The 21,002-nt window shown below is 43.7% G+C and overlaps 1 protein-coding gene across 1 annotated transcript in view; it reads left to right on the top strand.

The window, feature by feature from the left end:
* Positions 1-21,002, top strand: part of LOC143412076 (kinesin-like protein KIF28) — a 73,223-nt gene that overhangs the window by 41,178 nt on the left and 11,043 nt on the right. Inside the window, exons 5-15 of the mRNA XM_076872906.1 lie at positions 709-933; positions 2,938-3,092; positions 7,234-7,345; positions 10,603-10,670; positions 12,550-12,638; positions 14,095-14,216; positions 15,481-15,571; positions 16,279-16,333; positions 18,404-18,527; positions 19,585-19,729; positions 20,686-20,804. Coding sequence (XP_076729021.1) covers positions 709-933; positions 2,938-3,092; positions 7,234-7,345; positions 10,603-10,670; positions 12,550-12,638; positions 14,095-14,216; positions 15,481-15,571; positions 16,279-16,333; positions 18,404-18,527; positions 19,585-19,729; positions 20,686-20,804 — 1,305 coding nt within the window. The remainder of the gene's footprint in view (positions 1-708; positions 934-2,937; positions 3,093-7,233; positions 7,346-10,602; positions 10,671-12,549; positions 12,639-14,094; positions 14,217-15,480; positions 15,572-16,278; positions 16,334-18,403; positions 18,528-19,584; positions 19,730-20,685; positions 20,805-21,002) is intronic.

Here is a 21,002-nt window from a genome sequence, read left to right as displayed (position 1 = left end):
AAGGATCGAAGATTTGAGACTAGCCTCAGTAATTTAGTGAGGACCTAAGCAACTTAACAAGACTCTCTCTCAAAATAAATAAATAAATAAATAAAAGGGCTGGGGATGTGGCTCAGTGGTAACATGCCTCTGGGTTCAATAACTAGTACAAAAAAAATAGGCTTCTGATTCACTAATTACAACAGGAGTTTCTCTTTTTGGGGGGTGGGAGTGGGGGGGGGTGCCAGGGATTGAATTCAGGGGCACTTGATCACTGAGCCACATCCCCTGCCCTATTTTGTATTTTATTTAGAGACAGGGTCTCACTGAGTTGCTTAGTGCCTTGCTTTTGCTGAGGCTGGCTTTGAACTCACAATCGTCCTGTCTCAGCCTCCTGAGCTGCTGGGATTACAGGCATGCACCACCGTGCCCGGTAGTTTCTTTCTTCTTGCTTATCCATTTCTCTATTTTTTACTGAGTTCAATTATGAGGTTGTCTGGTTCCCACAGAATTTTTTTTCCCCTGCACTGGGATTGAACCTGGAGACTCTGCACATAGTAGACAAGCACTCTACCACTGAGCTACACCCTCATCTGCACCTACAGAAATTTAATATTAAATTTATTCATTTGTTTATTGAGTTCTTATTACATTGCAGGTATAAATAAAACACTGAAGTAAAGATTCCTGACTAATTAAGTTTACATTCTTCCCCCCGCCCCCTGAAAGATAAGAGATTTGCTGTCTAGAACCAAAAAACCTGGTGGGTTAAAAGTCAGGGAAGACCAGCAGCTGGGCTTTTATGTGGAAGGCCTGAAGTCTGTGCCTTGTGAGAATTATGCACAAATTGAAAAGCTGATGGAACAAGGAACAAGAACCAGGACCACAGCTTCGACCAACATGAACACCAGTAGCAGCAGATCCCACATGGTCATCACTATTCAGCTCAAACAGGTGAGGTTCAGGTGACTATCTGTGTCCTGGTGACCTTAGGGAGGGTCCCGAGTGGCATAATAGGTTCGTGGATACTGTGGGATCCTTCCCAATTTGTCCGGGGGTTGGTACCAGGGATTGAACTCAGAGACACTCAACCACTGAGCCACATCCTCAGCCCTATTTTGTATTTTATTTAGGGACAGGGACTCACTGAGTTGCTTAGCGCCTCGCCATTGTTGAGGCTGGCTTTGAACTCATGGTCCTCCTGTCTCAGCCTCCTGAGCCACTGGGATTATCCCTCCCAGTTTGATTTATGGATTAAAGTGGCTGCTTCCAACCATAGAATATAGGGTTAGAAAGCAGGGAAAAGTGAGGACCTGTTCTTCTACTGCCCACCCCTCACCTTCATACCCGTGCCCCACTCGGCACTATTGCTCATGGTGGAGTCCTACTACACACCAGATGCTCACAGTGCCCAGAAGACACTGTGAGCTGTTGTCCTTCAAGCAAATTTCATGCTGTGAGGAATGAATTTTGACCCCAAGGAGTAAATTTTGATCAAGGAGTAAATTGTGAAGATATGACCATGACTGTGTAGTTTATCTTGGAGAACTGAATCAGTAGCAGGCCTATATATCACCAATATAAGGACCAGCAATATCAGATCCATGAGCCTAGGGCCACATACTGAAGTACTTTCTGATACTTGGATTAATTCTTGGAAACCAGGTAATCCATGTACCATGTAACTTTCTACTTACTAAAGTGGGCTTTTCTCCTCTGTGTTACTAGCTGGGCATCAGGGACCGGTATGTACAATATCCCTAGTTTGATCTAGAAATGGCAATTCACAAGTCTTGGGGGAACACTGTAGTTAACTATGATTGTACCAATTCTACCCTGTAAGCCACACTACTAGCAATAGATAAAGTAAGCATCAATGAAAATCATCTTGTGCTCAGCCATGACTGGTGGACAAACACTGGATCGTGCAGACTTTTTTATTGACCAGCTCTAACACTTGGAGTAATAATCTCCCTAACCCTCAGTTTCTTCTTCTGTAAAATAGGATGCATAGCTCTCCTCCCACAAAAGTTGGGAGACTTGAATGAGATAATACATTTTAAAGAACTTTGTAAATTTTTTTTTTTTTGAACCAGGGTTTGGACCCAGGGACACTCAACCCCTGAGCCACATCCCCAGCCCTTTTTTATTTTATTTAGAGACAGTGTCTTGCTGAGTTGCCTAGGGCCTTAATGAGTTGCTTAGGGCCTCACTAAGTTGCTGAGGTTGGCTTTGAGCTCATGATCCTCCTGCCTCAGCCTCCCAAGCTGCTGGGGTTACAGGCGTGCTGAACTTTTTAAACTTTTAAGGGCTAGTCACTTGATTTTACAATGTTAGTAAAATTCACAAACTTCTTACATGGTCTACCCTGATGATTTATTTGACTTCATATTTTAAGGGCAAGAGAAGAAATCAGCACAAATAAACAAGTGAAGAGATTTAGAGCCCTGCTCTTCAGTGGGGTCAGCAGTAATAGGAATACCTCACAGCCCTTGCCGGGCATGTGTTAGGACCTTTGCATCTATTACCTTGAACCCCTATGACATCTCAATAATGTGCAACTGTCACCACATTACAGGTTAAGTGCATGTCACCAGCAAGAGAATCTGTAGGATTCTAAAATGGAGGTTTGTTCCACTCTAGGACCACACAATCCTGAACAATTACTTATTCTGTAACTTTCCCAGTATTTTACGTTTTTAAAGTTCAATGACCATGGACACTCCAGAGCAATCGTTGATGTCTAGTATTTCCTCAGAAAAGAGCTTTGCAGAAATGGGAAGGGGCCAATGAGACGCCTGGGCCTGGTCTTGCCGCTGTAAAGAGGATGGTGTTGTGAATGGCTGATTTCATTTTGTTGCTTTTTTTTTTTAAATTTGAAATACAATCCCAAGAACCATTTGAGCATGTGGAAGAGGTAGGGCGCGCTAACAGCACGGCCTGTGTGTGTCCCTACAGGTTTTCCTAGACAAAGCCCTCACCAAACAATCCAGCATTAATCTGGTAGATTTAGCTGGAAGTGAAAGGCAGAGATCTTCAGGAGCTGAAGGGGACAGACTGAAAGAAGGATCTCGGGTTAACTTAAGCTTAACGAGTTTAGGAAACGTTATCAGGTACGTAGCCAGAGTATAGGGTCTGTGCCATAAAAATGACCTCAGATAAGAAAAAGCAGAGGCTGGGGTGTGTGGCTCAGTGGTAGAGCCCACTTATCAGGTGCCCTCTGGGTTCATCCCCCAGCACCAGAAAAAATCCATGAATAGAAGGAGAAATTGGTTATAACCCTGGGTCATGATTCAGTGTTTTAGTCAACTTTTTGCTGCTACGACCAGAAGGCCTGACAAGAAGTTTATTTGGTGCTCGTGTTTCAGAGGTCTCAGTGCACAGACAGCTGACTCCATTGCTCTGGGCCTGAGAGCAGTTATGGCAGAAGAGTGTGGAAGAGGAAAGCAGATCAGGACATGGCACCAGGAAGCAGAGAGAGCAAGCTCAAGAAAACCCCAAGGGCACACCCCCAGGCACCATTGCCCGCCCACAGTCATCACCCAATTAATCCATATTGGTGGATTAAGCTGTGGATTAGGTCACACCTCATAACCTAATCATTTTGCCTCACACATTTGTCTCACACATGAGCCTTTGCGGGGAACCTCATATCTAAACCATGACACTCAGTGTCATTACTAGCTCACACCTGGTCCTCCTGTATGTAACAAAAATACTAACACCACTACAAACACCAAGAACTAGGTGGCACAGGATTCTTCTCCTGGTCTCCACTACTTGAATTTTATGTTCTCTGTCTCATTCTTCCTCTCTTCTTATTTTATCGTATTTAAATTCTATGGCTTAGTGACCAAAAGATAAGCTGCTATAATGTCTTCTGTGGCTTGCTTTTAAAAAATTTCTTATTAGGGCAAAAACCATAGTACACAAATCTTAAATCTCAATTCATTATATAGACATGTACACACACACACACACACACACACACACTCCTGTGTAATTATCACTGTTGTGGTTTGAATCTGAAATAGCTTCCAAAAGCTCATGTGTTGAAGGCAGCAATGTTCAGAGGTGGGACCTTTAGGGTCTGATTGGTTCCTGAGGGTTCTGACTTCATCAATGGATTAATCCACTTAGGGGTTCATAGTTCAATGGGCTTAATGGAGGTGATGGAAACTTTAGGAGATGGGGACTATTGGAAAGAAGTTAGGCCATTGGGGGCTTGCCCTTGAAGGGTATATTTTGTCCCCAACTCTCTTTGCTTCTTGGCCACCATGAGTTGAACAACTTGCTCCACCACATAGCTGCCTGCCATGTTTCACCTTGCCATGGCCCCAAAGCAGTGTGACTAAATAACCATAGACTGAAACCTCTGAAACCATGAGCCAAATAAACCTTTCCTGCTTTATTTTTCTCTGGTATTTTGTCACAGTAATGGAAAACTAACTGAACCACCCAGATGAAAATTCAAAGCATTTCAAAACCCAAAAGTCTTCCTTTATATCCCTTCCTTCCAGCAGAAATTGGCCTTTGTCATCAGATTAGTTTTGCCTAATTTTCTTGATTCTTATATAAATGAGACCATTTATGAGGTCCCTGTCTTGTGTATCTGACCTCTTTTACTAAGGATTGTGTTTCTGAGTTTATTTAAATTTGCTGCATGTAGTAGTTATTCTTCTCATTACTCTGTAGTCTTCCGTTGTGTGAATGTATCACAATTTATCTATCTATTCTTCTATTGATGCATAGTTTGTTTTTAGGTTTGGGTTATTATTGATAAAGTTGCCATGAACATTCTTGTACATAGTACTTTGGAAAAATAATCACTCATTTCTTTTGGGTATGTACTGAGGAGAATTTCAGGGACTACTTTTAGACTTAGCTTTTTGAGGGGCAGTGCTTCTGGGGGAAAACTCAAGGTATCTTGTATACTAAGCAAATGCTCTACTATTGAACTATAGCCCCAGCATTATTAACAATACCTAACCATGTTATGTGTTCCTAGTTAGTTTTTTTTTTCTATTCTATTCTTTCATGAAACTTCATGAGATTCATTCATGTTGTTGAATGTAGCTTAGTCTCCTATTGATTGGCATTTTGGTCATTTCCAATTTGGTTTTGCTATGACAATCAGTGCTACCATGACCATTCCAATACAAATCATTGGGTACTAATATGTTCACATTTCTTTTGAGTATAGACAAAGAATTGAAATTGTTGGGTTATATGGTGTGCAAATACCTAATTTTATAAGATGATGACAAATATTTTTCCAGGGTGGCTGGATTAATTTATATGCCCAATAGGAATGTATAATATATCCTCTTGATTCACATCTTTTCTAAGGCTTGACATTGTCAGATTTCTCAGTATTTACCAATGAAGTTGGTGTAAATTTTTTTTATCGTGGTCTTGATGTTTCTGGTTACTAGCAAGTTTGGGCATCTCTTGATAAGTTTATTAACAATATGCTTCCTCTTGAAATGCCTATTCTTATTTTTTTCCATTGTTTTATTGAGTTATTTTCTTTTTATTGATTTGCATTTATTCTTTTCATATTTTATTACCTTTTTCAGGCATATGAATTGTAAGTATCTTCTCCAAGTTATAGGTTTTTAATTTTTTTACAGTGTGTATTGATGAACAGAAGTTACGATTATGGCCAGGCGTGGTGGCGCATGCCTGTAATCTCAGCAGCTCCTGGGGCTGATTGTTATTGTGATGTGCAAGGCTTTGTGCAGGCTGTCTTTGATGCAGGTGGATTGGAGTTCAAAGCCAGCCTCAGCAAAAGCGAGGTGCTAAGCAACTCAGTGAGACTCTGTCTTTAAATAAAATATAAAACAGGGCTGGGGATGTGGCTCAGTGGTTGAGTGCCCCTGAGTTCAATCCCTGGTACCTCCCACCCCCACCCAAAATTTTAGATGTAGATGGGTAGAATTTTCTTTCAAATCATTAAGGATGTCATTCCATTTTTTTTTTTAAATTGGTTGTCCTATGGCTGTTACCCTCAATGTAATCTTTTTTTTCCCCCTAACTGCATTGAAACTCTTTATTTTTGGTGATCTCCAATTTGACCATGTTGTATTTGAGTGAAAATTTCCATCCTCATTGGGATTCCTTGGACTTCATATCTCAATGGATTCGTGATATTCATCAGTTCTGGAAAATCTCAGCCATTAACTCATGTACTTACTCTGCCCGTTTCTTTCCCCTTTTCTCTTTCAGAACTTCAGTTAACTGTTTAGATCCCCTCACTCTGTCACCCATGATCCTTAACCTCTTTCCCTTGTTTACCATCACTGAGGCGCTGGGCCACAATCTGGATTGCTTCTTGTGAGCTCTCTAATTCCAACTACAGCACTGTCTAATTGGCTATTAAACATGCCCATGGTGTTTTTAATATCAATTGTTCTTGTTTTTTAAAGATCAGTTTCTTTTCCAACTTTGCTGTGTTAATTTTCTTTTTCTTTCTTTCTTTCTTTTTTTGAGACAGGGTCTCCCCTCAGGTTCCCCCAGCTGACCTTGAACTTGGTATCCTCCAGCCTCAGCCTCCCAAGTAGCTTTGTGCTATATTAATTTTGTAGATTTCTTTTTCCCTTCTTGTGATTATAATTTCTTAAAAATTTCCTCCCTCCTATTTTCACTCTCCTCAATGCCACCCCCTTGAGATAGGATCCTCACGATATTGCCCAGGCTGGCTTTGAACTCCTGAGCTCAAGTGAACCCCTCAGCCATCTGAGTAGGTGTGCACCCCCACACTGGCTCAATGATGCTTCCTTTGTTGTCCCCTGGAGTCAGGTGGGGACTTGTCATTCCCTCTCAACCTAAGGCTGCAGTCATAGGAGGGCCTCCCTCGAGGATCTTAAGGTTGTAGGAGAGAAAAGGACTTCGGATCCCTTCCCAAACCTGTCCTCCCCCTGCCCAGCTGTCCTCATTTTCCTTCTCTTTATACACATTGACAATAAAAGCCTGCAGTCTCTTCAGCCTCAAGGGGGTTGGATCTCAGGCCTGGGCCTCCCTTTCTGCAGGGCTGACTCTGGACAGGGACTCAGTGGCTCGTGCACATTAGCTCTCTTGCTTCTGCATCCTTGTTCACAAGGTGTCTCTACTCTTAGGTATTATCATGAGATTTGTGGAGCCAAAGGGGATTTGAGTGAGAACTTTTCTGAATTTTCCTTAGGGATAAATTTTTTTTTTAACTTCTTGATACCTTTTTTTAATTCACTGTTTTTTTTTTTTTTTTGCATTCAGTGCTCTGGCTGATGCAGCCATTGGGAAGAAAGTCTTGCACATTCCCTACAGAGATTCTGTACTGACCAAACTGCTCCAGTCAGCTCTGGGTGGGAACAGCAGAACTACTTTGGTAAAATCACCTTCTTACAACATTTTAGCCTGATTCAGCTATTATTGTTATCATCGTTATCGTTAGTGTTATTGTAATTAAAATTATTCTCAGAACCTTCATAATATAGCACCTGACCCACAGCATGGACTAACATATGACTTTTGGTGCCCTTTGTACTGCAATCTTCAATAAAGCTCCTATATTACTAATCTTATTTATTTATTTATTTTTGGTACCAGGGATTGAACCCAGGGGCACTTAGCCACTGAGTCAATTCCCAGCCCATTATTTTTTGAGACAGCGTCTTGCTAAGTGCCTAGGGTCTTTGCTAAGTTGCTAGGGCTAACTTTGAACTTGTGATCTTCCTGCCTCAACCTCCCAAGCTGCTGAGATTATAGGCATGTGCCACTGTGCTTGGCTGCACTAACTTTTCTTATTTAATTTTTTCTGTAGTTTTCAGGTTTTCTACAAGGAACATGCATGATTTTTTGTTTTTGTAATGCTGAGGTTGGAACCCAGGACTTTGCATTTGCTAAGAACTCTACCATAGAGCTGCACTCCCAGCCCAGGACATGTATTACTATTATTATCAGAAAAAAAAAATACAATTTAGAAAGTAACAGTAGCGATGTCATGATATTCTCAAGTAGCAGTCATTGTGTGGTGAGGTTGGAAATTTTAATTCGACTGTGATAGTCACAGGGAAGACTCACAATCTGGAAAGCAGCTGAATCTGTCATGTTAGCAAAGATGCCAGACAGCACAGCATGTTTGCCATGTGGGTGGGACATGAAATGTGTTAAAATCAGGGCTTGATGCTCTTCTGCTGCAGAGGGGGCAAACCTAGGTGAACTCTGCCTCCTGCAGGGTCCTGCTTAGGAGAGAAATGCTCCCTACTGGGACCTGGGACCAGACCTCTCCCCAAAATTTACAATATAAACATCCTTCTGTTTTTATCACCTAATCTAGCCCATTTTTATTGTTTATTTATCCTTTTTTTTTTTTTTTTTTTTTTTTTTTTGCAGGACTGGGAAGTAGAACCCAGGGTCTCATGTGCTAGGCAAGTGCTATGTCACTAGGCTACACCCTCAGCCCTTAACTAATTTTAAATATTTAATTTTAATGATTTTCTAGTTACCAGTTACCTGTGGGCCTCAATGGGAATCCCCTAAGAACCTAGAATAAGACAATGTACACAGAAGCTGGGGATGTTGCTCAGGGGAAGAGTGCTCACCTAGCATGTCCAAGCCCTAGTGTTCAATCCCCAGCACTGAAAAAATACAAAAGAAAACAAAAACCAAAGACATAAGACACCCTCTGAATGTTGACTGCAAACTAAAATTCAACACATCTGTGTGTACAAAATTTCCTGAGAATGAGACCAAAAGGACAACGTCTACATGTGCAGATCTTCAAGGTTAGATCTGCACCATTTATAAGGACACAAAGACTGTCTGAAGGTATCACAGTGAGGTTTGTTTGGTTTAGGGTTGGGATGGAACCCTGGCCTCGGAGCCACACCTACTTTCTCCATTATAGTGTGGGAGGAGGAGGTGAGAGGTGGTCATTGATTATCTCAGGAAGCAAATAAAACACAGAATCTGAAAGGTCCACCTCTAAGCTCTAAACTCTCCATGGTACCAGTCCCACTTGCAGCATGGATAACCTAAAACCTCATTTCTTTCATGTCTAAAGTGGAGCAAATAACCATAGCCATCAGAGAATAGTGCTGTGATGGTTAAATGAGGTGATACAAATGAACCCGCTTTAAACGCTATAACTTTTCCAGGTGCAGTGACCTGTAATCCCAGAGACTTGGGAGGCTGAGACAGGAGAATCACAAGTTGGAGGCCAACCTGGACAATTTAAGGAGCCTCTTGTCTCAAAATAAAAAAGGCTGGGAATGTAGCTCAGTGGTAAAGCACTCCTGGGTTCAGGGCCCAGGACCAAAAAATAAATAAATATATATTTAAAAAATAAAAAGGACTGTGGAGGTAACTTAGTGTTAAGGTATCCCCAGGGTCAATCCCAAGTATCCAAAAAAAAAAAAAATAATAATAATAAAAAAAAAAGAAATAAAAGAAAAAGATAAAGAAAGAAAGAAATAAGTCCTTAAATCTCCCAGGTGAGTTAATACTCCAAGAACTGCAAGTTCAAGGCTAGCCTCTGCAATTTAGCAAGCCCCTGTTTTTCAAATCAAAAACAAAAAGGGCTGGGAATGTAGCTCAGGGATAGAGCACTTGCCTTACATGTGCAAGACCCTGGGCTTAATCTCCGGTAATATACACACACAAGCTATAAAGATAAACTATACAGGATTATTCACCAGGCTCTTAATGCTCTGGATCCTGAGCTGCCAGGTCCTCAGATTATGTTCTGTCTCTGTGGTCACCCTCAGTGACAGCACCTATCTCCAAATCGCCAAACTTTTGTTTCTAATTTGAAAAGTATTTTCCAAATTCTAGAACAATTTATTCAAAGTCAATAGCCAGACTTGAAACCATACAAAAATGGCTGTTTGGGTGATGCTGCCCACTGGGAATTTTGTCTTGCTGTCAATAGAAATGAAACTGAGTCACATACATATGAATATGTAGGCCTTTTGGGATCCTCACCTTAGTCAGGGAGATACAGCTCCAGCTCCAACAAGAAAATGTCAGGCTGGCTCCCTGGAACAAGCAGGAGCTCATTTTTTGGAGTGCTTGCAGGAATGGGCTGGGGTTTAGGAATGTTAATGGCTTTAGGTGCACTTGGCCCTGTGAGGGCATTTTCTGTTGGCATCATTGCCCTGATGAATTAAGTGAAAGTACCCTGGCTTCAGGGTGTATCTTCAGGATGGATAAAATGGGGAGTGAAAGTGGGAACTTTGAATGGCTGTCTGGCTGTGAGCCAAGACTCAGGAGCGCCTTTGCCCTTTGTCCCTATTATTTCACAGGGACAGGCAAATCCTGTTGATCTCTGCAATGCTAACTTTCAACAATCATTCAAACCTTGAGAAAATTACTGGGTATTTCTTGGTGAGAGCAGTGTGGTTCTGAAGTTGGCAGCACAGGGGTTAGTCATGAGTGGGTTCAAACCCCAGTCCTGCCAGTTCTGATCTGGGTAACCTTGGTTATATTATTTTTCTCAAAGCCTAGTTTTTGGAGTAATCAAGTCTGAACAATAATGTAAATTATAAGATGCAAAACTGTTGTGTGAATGTTAACTGTTTTAATAATATCGATGATAATAAACCTCTATATACATAACAAAATCTTCAAGGGATGTTGTTACAGATTGCAGCCATAAGTCCAGCTGACATCTGTTATGAGGAAACTCTATCAACATTAAGATATGCTGAAAGGTATGTTTATGAATATTTATTAGTCACAGTGATTCTAGATTCTAAATCCAGTAACTTCTTCCAGTCCTCTTCTAATTGGCATTTTGGGGGTGGGACTTCAGGGAAAGGAGAACAAACAATTTGTAAGAGAGGAAATGAAAAGAAATAAAACAAATGAGAAAGAATTGGGACCTGAAGGTTCAGAGTGTCATTGTGTCACTCAAGTCAGGATGGGAGAGGAGGCGTGGCTCAGATGGGAACAGCATGGATGCCAATCTGAATGTGATTAGTTATCTGTCTCCCTGTAGTTTCCTGCCAAATAGCATGGCTGTTCACAGATTCCTCCTACATGGGGAGAGTACAGTGCCAGGCAGGGGATTTTTGTGCTATTATAAAAGAGGATGAGCTCTGTACAAGACAACTCTGTAGGTTCCGAACCATTTGAATGTGTCAACACTCCTTCACAGTGTGGGGGTGGAGACCACATGTGATCATGTATGAACCATTCCGGACAAAGCTCTTCCTTCATATAAGCAATGCTCAAAAACTACACTTAGGGGCTGGGGATGTGGCTCAAGCAATAGCGCGCTCGCCTGGCATGCGCGGGGCGCTGGGTTCAATCCTCAGCACCACATAAAATAAAGATGTTGTGTCCACTGAAAACTGAAAAATAAATATTAAAAAAACTATAATTATATCTGGGTGTGATGGTGCACACCTGTAATTCCAGTGACTCAGGAGGCTAAGACAGGACAATTACAAGTTCAAGACCAGCCTAGGCCACTTGTGAGACCCTGTCTCAAAATGAAAAATAAAAAGGGCTGGGAATGTAGCTCAAGGTAGAGTACCTTTGGGTTCAGTTACCATGCGGCCAAAAAAACCTACTCAAAATTGTAGTTATGATTATGCCGCCAAGTAATTACCTCTCCTTCTAGTGTTCCCCTGGGTCTTCTTCTCAATGAGGGAGGCCCTTGGATTTGAATGAAAAACATTTTCATTCCCATTCTTCATTGCTGGGCCTCAACATCAATTTACCATTAGACATTTTCTTCCTGAATCTGCAGTCTCAGATCTTTAGTCAAATTTTGGCTTTAGTAGCATCTAGAATGTTCTCCCTGACTATCAGGTGCAAATCTGTTGCCAGCAGTTTTTATGTGAGAGGCTACATGGTGCAGAAAAAAGGGAAAAATGGTAACCAGAGTCCTGAACTCTGATCCCATAATTGCCACGGATTCTGTGAGTTGGGCAAGTCTGGTTGTAACTCTGTATTTCAATCTCTTTGTGTAAGAAGAAGGAGTAAGATTGCCAGTTTGAGCAAACAAAAATACAAGATGCTGCCTGGGGGTGTAGCTCAGTGGTAAAGTGCAAGCTTTGCATGCACAGGCCCCTGGGTTAGAGCCATAGTGTGTGAGCATACACAATACAAGATGCTCAGTTAGAACTGGATTTCAGATAAAGAACAAAGTTATGCTTGAATGTAATATTTGAAGCATTTCTTGTTCTCTGATGGCACTGGAGGGAAATGAACCAGAAAAACCCAAGCCCCTCCTAGCCTGGGGCACACGGCAGAGCAGCCTCTGACAGCCTCCAGGGTTTTAGTTATTTCAACAGCAGCGACCTTGATTGAACAGATTCTTAAATTAACCAAGTGTGTTGAGGCCCCAGGACACCCAGGGACTGAGCACCCAGCCATGGCTCAGCTGTACATGTTTATTTAAACCATGCAGTTTACTGAAGTTGCTTTGGGTCTTAATGGTTTTGTGGGACAGAACATGCTGGAATCTATAGTCACCAGAGGGTGAATGGGATCTGAGCACACCTGCTGCTGCCCCAGGACCAGTGGTGGTGCAGCTTGGGCAGCAAAGGGGCCTGAGATTGTGTTCATCTTTATACACGAAAGGGCTAAAAAGGTTCGGAACAACGCGGTGGTCAACACCTGGTCAAGAGCAGAGACCAAGACACTTGGATGTGGAAACGCTGGAGCAGCAGGTAAAGTGAGCCAGGAGGCATGCTCAGTCCACACTGGAGCAAGAAGAAGAGCCTGAGCTGGCTGATGCCCAAGGGATTGGGGCTGAAGGGAGGGAGAGGCAGGTGTGCTGGGCCTGGGGAGGGATCTGGGGAGGATCTGAGGGGAGGGTGTGGGCAGGTGGGGGAGGAGCCCTCCAGAACTTCATTCAGGATATTTTGGTTCAACCTTTACACACACACACACACACACACACACACACACACACACACACTAATATATATATTATACATTAGTTGTTGATGGACCTTTATTTTATTTATTTTTATGCGGTGCTGACAATCAAACCCAGTGCCTCACATATGCTAGGCGAGTGCTGTACCACTGAGCCGCAACCCCAGCTTGCAACTCAACTATATTTTGAGATCAATGGAGACTCACAGTTTAAAGAAAGAATGACCCTGCCCTTTTAAAATTGTCGTTTTAATTTTGAGTCCATTATTTCTGCCAGGATACTACGTTCCTTGCCAGGTTTAAAAGGTGGTCATTTGACATTTCATGCATTTAAGTGAGGCCAGAAGCCCAGGAAGCATTAGCAGCAGCCCACCTCTTCTAATTCAGTGCACAGCCTCAACTGCTGCACACCAGTCACCAAGTGATTGGGCTCTGGTGGGTGAGGGAGCAGTCATTTTCAAAGTGCCCCCCAGGTGATTCTAATGTGTAACTATCAAGAACCACGGCTTTAAGGTCTCAGTTTTCAGTTTTGCAGCATGAAGACATGTATCATTTTATGCCTATTAATGATTTAAAATGTGATGGATAATAAAAGTAAAGTAGAAAACTGGAGAAATAGAATCAGTATGGTGTTTAGCGTCAACCCAGCAATATCAGAAAGTCCAATGCTTTCTGTGCTCAGTGCTCCCTAACAGTCACCATGCTGCCCTTCCACGGACTAGCTCACTATGGATTCCACCTCAACAAAAGTCCTTTCTAGATTGGAGTCAGTACATGCGGCTGTTTCACACGTGGCCCTGGTTAGCATGAATCACTAAAACAAAAACTGAATAAGCCTATCTGTAGTAACTAATTCCCATTATTCATATGAACAGACACAAAATACATGGAAAACAACCTAAGATGAACCTATGCTTCTTCCTCAGTCCCCTGGCCTTATGGGACTTGCTGCTATGGTAGTATAAAAGGAAACACCCCCACAGGCCTATATAAATAGCAGATAGAATCCTGAGCCTGTGCCTCTCTTGGGAGGACCTTCTTGCTCTAATGCCTTTGAGTTAGTCCAGATACTACGCAGTGTAGGATTTAGCCAATGAACTCTTCACACAGAAGTGCAGCTTTACTTTCTACTCTTGCTGGGAGTCCCCTATTGTCACTGAGAACCCAGTGAGACATATTGAAGTTACTCCAAGCCTCACCTTTGACACTGTAGCCCTGGTGCTTAAAATCCCTCCCTCCTTCCAGAGCAGTCAGCCTGTTTCCTGGCAGACCACCAGCTGGGGACTCAGTCTCTTCAGGACACCTGGGCACACCTGTTGGAGCAGGCACGGAGAGAATGGGAGCAGCAGTATGCAGCCATTGCCCAGGTGAGGCCCAGCTCTGCCCTGCCCCCGATGCAGTGCCGTCTGGGCTATTGTCAGCCCCCAGATTAGGGTGAGGGGCAATGAACTAGTGATTTAATGAATGTGTACGATGTAACACATGACCTAAGACTTATATTATTCTTGGCAAGAGCTCAGGGAAGAGTGGCAGGGCATGAAAGGGAAGGAGGCAGAGAGGCCTTGATGCTTACTGAGTGAGGCTGGGGATGGAATTCAAGGCTGTTGGTAATTAGAGTTTGGGGAGAATTTGCACATGTGCACACCCTAGGGATTGGAGCCTGGGCCTTGCAAATGCTAGGCAAGAACCCTCGGATTGAGCTACACCCTAGCCCCTGGGCTGTGATGCTGTCCCCTGGTGAGAGAGATGCCTCCTTCACCTCTACTCCCCACTGCCACCTCCACCACGACCTTACTCCCCACAGCCACAAGGCTCTGCGCAAACCCCAAAGATAGGAGTCAGACCTGGAATATTTGGAAGTAGAGGGAGAGCCCAACCTGGACTCAGGAAGACTCATGTAGTCTAGAATAAGCCCCAGACAGTAAAAGAGGAGTCAGGTAAGGCTCTGTGACTTCAGGAAACCAGATGAAGTTAGGGACCAAGGATTCTAAAGGTGCCAGCATAACTGGGGCACAGCCAGAAGCCCTATTAAAGTAACATCCTGTGCAAGGGGTGGAAAGGCATGCAACTCTTGGGTCTAGCAGGATCCAGAGTGCAGGAATAGAGGATTTTGTGTTCTGTCTAAAGAGTAACAATTGGAAAGATTTTCATTCTCTTTACTCTTAATGAGAAAGGATTTGCAGATTTAAAAGTTTTCTTTGTGCGGACCGAGTTGACTTCACTTCTTCCTGATAGTCAATCTTCTATCACCGTAATAACAGTCAGTAAAAGAATGAAATGCACTTAGGGTTGTTGCAATATGCCATTTTCTGCCATTGACAGTTGATGATCAATTCACCAGCCCACTGGACTGAGGAGAATGAGAGCTTTCATGGAGACTCAGGGAAGGGTCATCACACTGGGAACAGGAATTTGGAGGACTTTAGGGACCTGAAAGAAATGGTGGGGGAAGAAGTCAAGGTGGGAGGGGCCAATGCCTGGGCAGCTGAAGGGAGTTTGGGGAGAATTTGCGCACGTGCACACCCTAGGCATTGGGGCCTGGTTGGAGGAGGACAGGGTCAGAGGCCAGCTGTGCCTTGGAACACTCCTGTCCAGAAGCACTCAGGCTGACAGCTGACCTCGCTCCTTTAGGAGCGGCAGATGGTGAAGACCCTTCCTCACCTTCTCAACGTCAACGAGGACCCACAGCTCACAGGGGTCCTGAAGTACTTCATTCACACGGGTAAGTGCTCTCCACCCACTTGTGCTTCTTGCCCCATGGTATATGTTCTTTTTGTTTCTTTCCTTAAGGAAATACTTTCTCTTTTTTGGATTTTTTCAATTGTGGTGTAATATATATAACATAAAATTCACCATTTTAAGCTGCTCTAGGCAGGTTCTTATCACTACATTTTTATTTAGTGGTTTCTGGGGAGATGACAGCCCTTGAAATGTCTGTCCAACCCAAACACTGAATAATTGGAATACCACACCCAAGGCTGGGGTGCCCCTGGCTTTCTCCTCCATGGCTGCTGTGCATACCCAAGACAGATGTGTAGGCTCCATGCAGGATGTGGTGGGGGGCTGAGGCCAGGCTCGCCCAGAAGCTGAAGGTGACACCTTCTGCTTGTCCCATGGGGTGGCCAGTCACTAGATAGAAACAGAGAGCTTCATGCCAGGCTTCAGTGCATCTTCTAAGACCAAGACTTAGTGACCACAGAAAAGGTGGAAATTTCAAAAAGTCAGGAATCTCACCCAAAATGGGCAGAAAGTAAAACACCTATCCATAAAACAAGTCATGTCCAAGGATCATTATGATTGACAACCCTGGTTGAAAAATCCTTTCACATTATCCTACTGGAGAGAAAATGTCACATGCAAAACACCAAACATGTTATTCATTAGGGTCAAATTCAGACAATTTTTGCAAACAAGCTATCCTCTTTTTAGGTTCATGTGTTGCTGGTCAAGCTGCTTCGAATGCTATCACTCTTCAAGGCTTGGGGTAAGTTTCTGTGCATTGGCATCAATGTTCACCAATGTTGAGCATTAAAGAATCTGGACATCTAAATCCAGAAGAGATTCCTGAAGGCCTTCTGGTTATGGACAGGCCAGGCCCCCAGTCCTGCTGGATAAGCTGGAACAAGGAATTTCCCAGACTTCCCTGCAGGAACACTCCAACACCCATGTAAGAAAGTCACTGGGAGGTTGAGTTCTCTCACTGAAATCCACTGTGCCGGGCTCTGTTTCCCTGGCTCTAATCTTGAGAAAAAAAGAGGGGTATCAGTGACTAGATCTTGTATAGTAATTCTTCATACCCTGAAATAAGATCCGACCAGGAAACAGAGTTGGAAGGCCAAGTCTCATCTCCGCAGATAAACACATCTTCAGATGGCAATACTTAGAGCCCTCACCCACTGGACAAATGGAAAGCCCGGACTTTGGGGGTGCTCCTCTCCCTAAGGAATGCCTCAGGAAGCCCCTGCCAAAGCCTGTGCGTGCAAGAACCCTAGGGTGGGTTTATGCAATCAGAGCTGTCCCCAAGTTCTGCGGCCTCTCTGGTTGGGTGGCCACACTGGGGTTCTCTAATATTTCTAGAACCACTGTGTTCCAACTGCCCACAGGCCTCAGCCAGCAGTCAGAAAGAGGTCTCCCTGGCCAGTGCTCCCAAAGTCCCTCAGCCCTCCTGAGCAAAGCACATGGACCCTGTGAGACACGTTTAGGGGGTGCTGACCCAAGGCCTGTTGGCACCATCTCACCTGGACCACGGCCTGTCCAATACACAGGTCTGCAAATGGCTGAATTCCACTGATGAGCTGAAGTCAAAACCTTCCCCACAAGACCCCTGGGCCCCATGCAAACAAGGGATGTGGACTGGGCCATGTGTCTCTGTGTCCGGGACATTCAGCCTCAGATACCCAGCCTCAAGTCTTGTCACATAAAGTCTGGATTATTATGGATAAAGGCCCAGAAACAGATCTACACTTACCTGTACATATGTATTTTGAAGTCACCCTCCTAAGCGTCTCTTCTGAAATTTCTTTAAAATTGTTTTTGACACGATAACTGTACATATTTATTGAGTACAGGGTGACATTGCAGTATGTGTGTATAATGGGTAAGATCAGATCAGGCTCATTGAAATATCTTTCACCTCAGCCATATATTTCTGTTATAAACATTAAAAATCTTCTTTTCTAGCTATTTTGAAATATTCTATTAGTTGTTGTCCACCTTCATTATCCTACTGGGCTGCCGGCCGTTAGAAGTTATTTCTCTTATCAAATTGTGCCCCACTAACCGTCCTCTCTCCATCCCTCCCTCCTTGGCACTCTTCCCAGGCTCTGGTAACCACTATTTCACACTTTTTTTGAGATCAGCCTTTTAGCTTTCACATAAGTGAGAGAATATGTGGTATTTTCTGTGCCTGTCATATTTTACTAAATAGAATGTCTTCCAGTTCCAACCACATTACTGTACATGATGTGAATAATAGTCCCTGGTATGTATTTACCACTTATTCTTTTCTTTTTTACCTTTATCTTATTTATTTATTTTATGTGGTGCTGAGGATTGAACCCAGTGCCTCACACATGCTAGGCAGGCGCTCTGCCATGGAGCTATAACTGCAGCCCCCACTTTTTCTTAATCTGTTCATTTGCCGATGGGTACCTAGGATGATTCCATATCTTGGCTGCTGAAATATTTCTGTTTTCAATCCTCCTCCCCCACCTCCACTCCCTACTCTCCACCTCCACCCCACCCCACCCCCCACCAACAAGCACACTGGCCTGTGGGCTTTTGAGGACTGGTGCTGATCTCTGTGTCTGTAGGTGATTTGCAGCTCTAGGCCCTCAGCTGGGGCTTGTTTCTGTTAATAAAATAGCTGCTTTGCTGTCTGCCACTCACCACTTCCTTAAGGAAGGGCCCTTCCCTCTATTCCCACTTCCCTTTAGCCACAGTCCTGAGGAAGCCTTGACAAATACTTTGGGTATTGTGCAAATGAGAGAGAACAACCTCACTGTTCACTAAAATTGAAATCCACTGGATGACTGAGACACTCTTGTCTTCATAGAATTTCAGATGAACATGCTTCCTTTATGAACGTGGATGGTAAAGTGACAGTCACTCCACACAGGAAATGCAAGGTTGTTGTGAATGGGGTGCCCATCACTTCCAGGACAAAGCTGCAGCATTTGGTAAATTTCCTCCTGGGCCACAGAAGTTTCTAAGTCCTACCTGAGAGCTAGCTGAGGGGCTCTGGGAAGAGCTGAGTTGGTCTGGGTGCATCTCACCTTGTGGCTTCTGCTACTGCTTTATGGTAAGTTACTTGGGCATGGTTTCCAGAGTGACAGATCTGGCCCTACTTCATATGTGTTATTCTTGGGTAAGTCACTGCACTTCTCTGGATTTCATCTACAAAAAAGGACTGAGCTGAATAAGTCCCAGGATCTCTTACAGTTCTGACATTTGAGACTTTTTTTTTTTTTTTTTTTTTTTAAACATACAGCCTCTGGCAAACATTGGTCCCTCTTCATCTCCTCCCCACCATTCTAGTCAGAGGCTCTACCACCACAGTAGCTCCTATAGCTTCTTTTTTCTCTCCCCTCTCCAGTCTGTCCTCTGCCCAATAGCTACAGACCCTTTTAGATTGGTAGACAGAGTTGGTTGCTTCCTTCTGGAAATCCTTTAGTGATCCCCCTTAGGACTCCTGCGTGAGCTGTCCCTGCCCCAGCTTCCTCAGGCCTCACTGTCCTGCACCTCTGCCCGGATCTTGCTGACCTCTTTTTGATTGGCTCAGCAGTAGCCATCTCTGCCTCACCCAAACATCTCACACATGAAGTCTCAACTTTAAAATTCCATCTTCCAAGAGGATCTTTGTAATCCCCAGCCTGAATTAGACCCATTGGACACTGTGTAGAAGCCCCTGGACTTTTTTTTTTTAAACAGTTTATGAGTACTCAGTTTTTCCGTAAGTCTTACAAGGGAAGGGTGAGGTCTGTTTTCCATTGATTCTCCTGGGCCTGGCAGGCAGGTAGTGCTCTTCTGCTGATGAAAGCAAGATGACGCTTTTCCTCCTCCAATATGAGTCTTTTCCCTGTTTGGGGGATTTTCAAGGGCAAAATTTTCCTCAGATCACTCTAGTACAAGGGACATGGGGCTATGGCTCCTCCTGAAGCAGTATGACTCTCGCCTTCTGATCTCAGGCTGAGGTGAAGGCAGCACCCTTCCCCTGAGCCTATGTTTCCTCCCTAGGACCGCATTATTTTGGGGTCCAACAGTGCCTACCTCTACGTTGGATTTCCTTCAGAGCGGGGCAGTGAGGACTTGAGCAGATTTGACTATGACTTTTTCCAGTTGGAGAGGGCAGCTGCGGAGGGAGTAAGCATGGACAAGCTTGGTAAGTGGCTCCTGGATCCAACTTTTGGCATCTTCCATGAGCTGATTTGAATGCAACTGTTTTCACTGTGTGTTTTCCTCAAGACAGTCATCTTTTATTGGGTCAGAGTAGTGTACCTCATTAAAATATCATTTCCATATAAATAATAGAGTAAATCCATGTCAAAGATTTAATCCATTAAACTCAGGAATAAGGGTACAGACCATTCAAAGGACTATAAAGAGAATGGTGTGTGGGCTGGGGTTGTGGCTCAGTGGTAGAGCACTTGCCTTGCATGTGTGAGGCACTGGGTTCGATCCTCAGCACCACATAAAAATAAATAAAGATATTGTGTCCATCTATATAACTAAAAATAGAAATTAAAAAAAATAAAAATAAACAGTAGATGGAGAGCAGTGGGCTACAACTGCCTGTATGCAAAAGTTCCTCCCTTTTCTCTACACCAACGTGTTTTAATCCGAATTTTAGCAAAATAAATTGAAATTCACCTCTTTGTTCTTCTTTTGCTGAAGTTTTTGTCCAAAATCAAACCAACAAGGCCTGAACAATCCACCTACTCATTGGTTTGTTCACAGTGAGTGACTGCCCAGTTGCCTTCCCAGCACAGGGCTAGTGACACAATGAAGCGAAACAAACCACCCGAATAGAACCCAAGTAAGAACAGCCTGCGTGCTGTGCACCGAAGCTTTGGGATAAATCCCCAGACTTTCCCTTGAGCCAGATTTTTACCCCTGCCCTTGCCCCTGCCTGGAAAGTTTGGAGTCACCTTGGGTCAAGGGCCTTGAGACCAGGAATGGGAACTGGAGGCAGAGAGCCTCCTGCCATGGTGCAGCCAAGATCCCTGGGTTGAGAAGACCAACTCTATGAATGGGTGAATGAAAATACACATTTATTCATAGCTGGAAAGTTATCACTGAAAAGTGACAAATTTTCTTTTCCATTCTGGCTTTCGCAAGGTGCTGGGGGCAGTGGAGATGGCCAAGCTGACCCCAGTGTCCTGGCTGTCTTCCAAGACTACGTCAAACTCATGCCATTGGTTGCAGAAGCAAATCAAATGAGTGAAGAACTGAAGAAGGTAATTTATCTAAAGCCCAAACACAGTACAGTATCAGGTCCAGTTCCAGAGAGAACCTTGAGGTCTACAGAGATGTGGGGTTTCCCTAAGATCCCACAGTGAGCTAGTAACAGAAACTAGCCTAATACCCGTGACTCCTCCCCACCCTGAGCACCATTCCAGCCACAGCTATGCTACCAGGGCCACCAGCACCCAGAC

The sequence above is a fragment of the Callospermophilus lateralis genome, chromosome 13 (assembly GCF_048772815.1).
Source record: "Callospermophilus lateralis isolate mCalLat2 chromosome 13, mCalLat2.hap1, whole genome shotgun sequence".
In the NCBI taxonomy this organism is placed as follows: Eukaryota; Metazoa; Chordata; class Mammalia; order Rodentia; family Sciuridae; genus Callospermophilus; species Callospermophilus lateralis.
The sequence above is the reverse complement of the archived record's forward strand: the minus strand, read 5'-3'. Positions and strand labels throughout refer to the sequence as shown.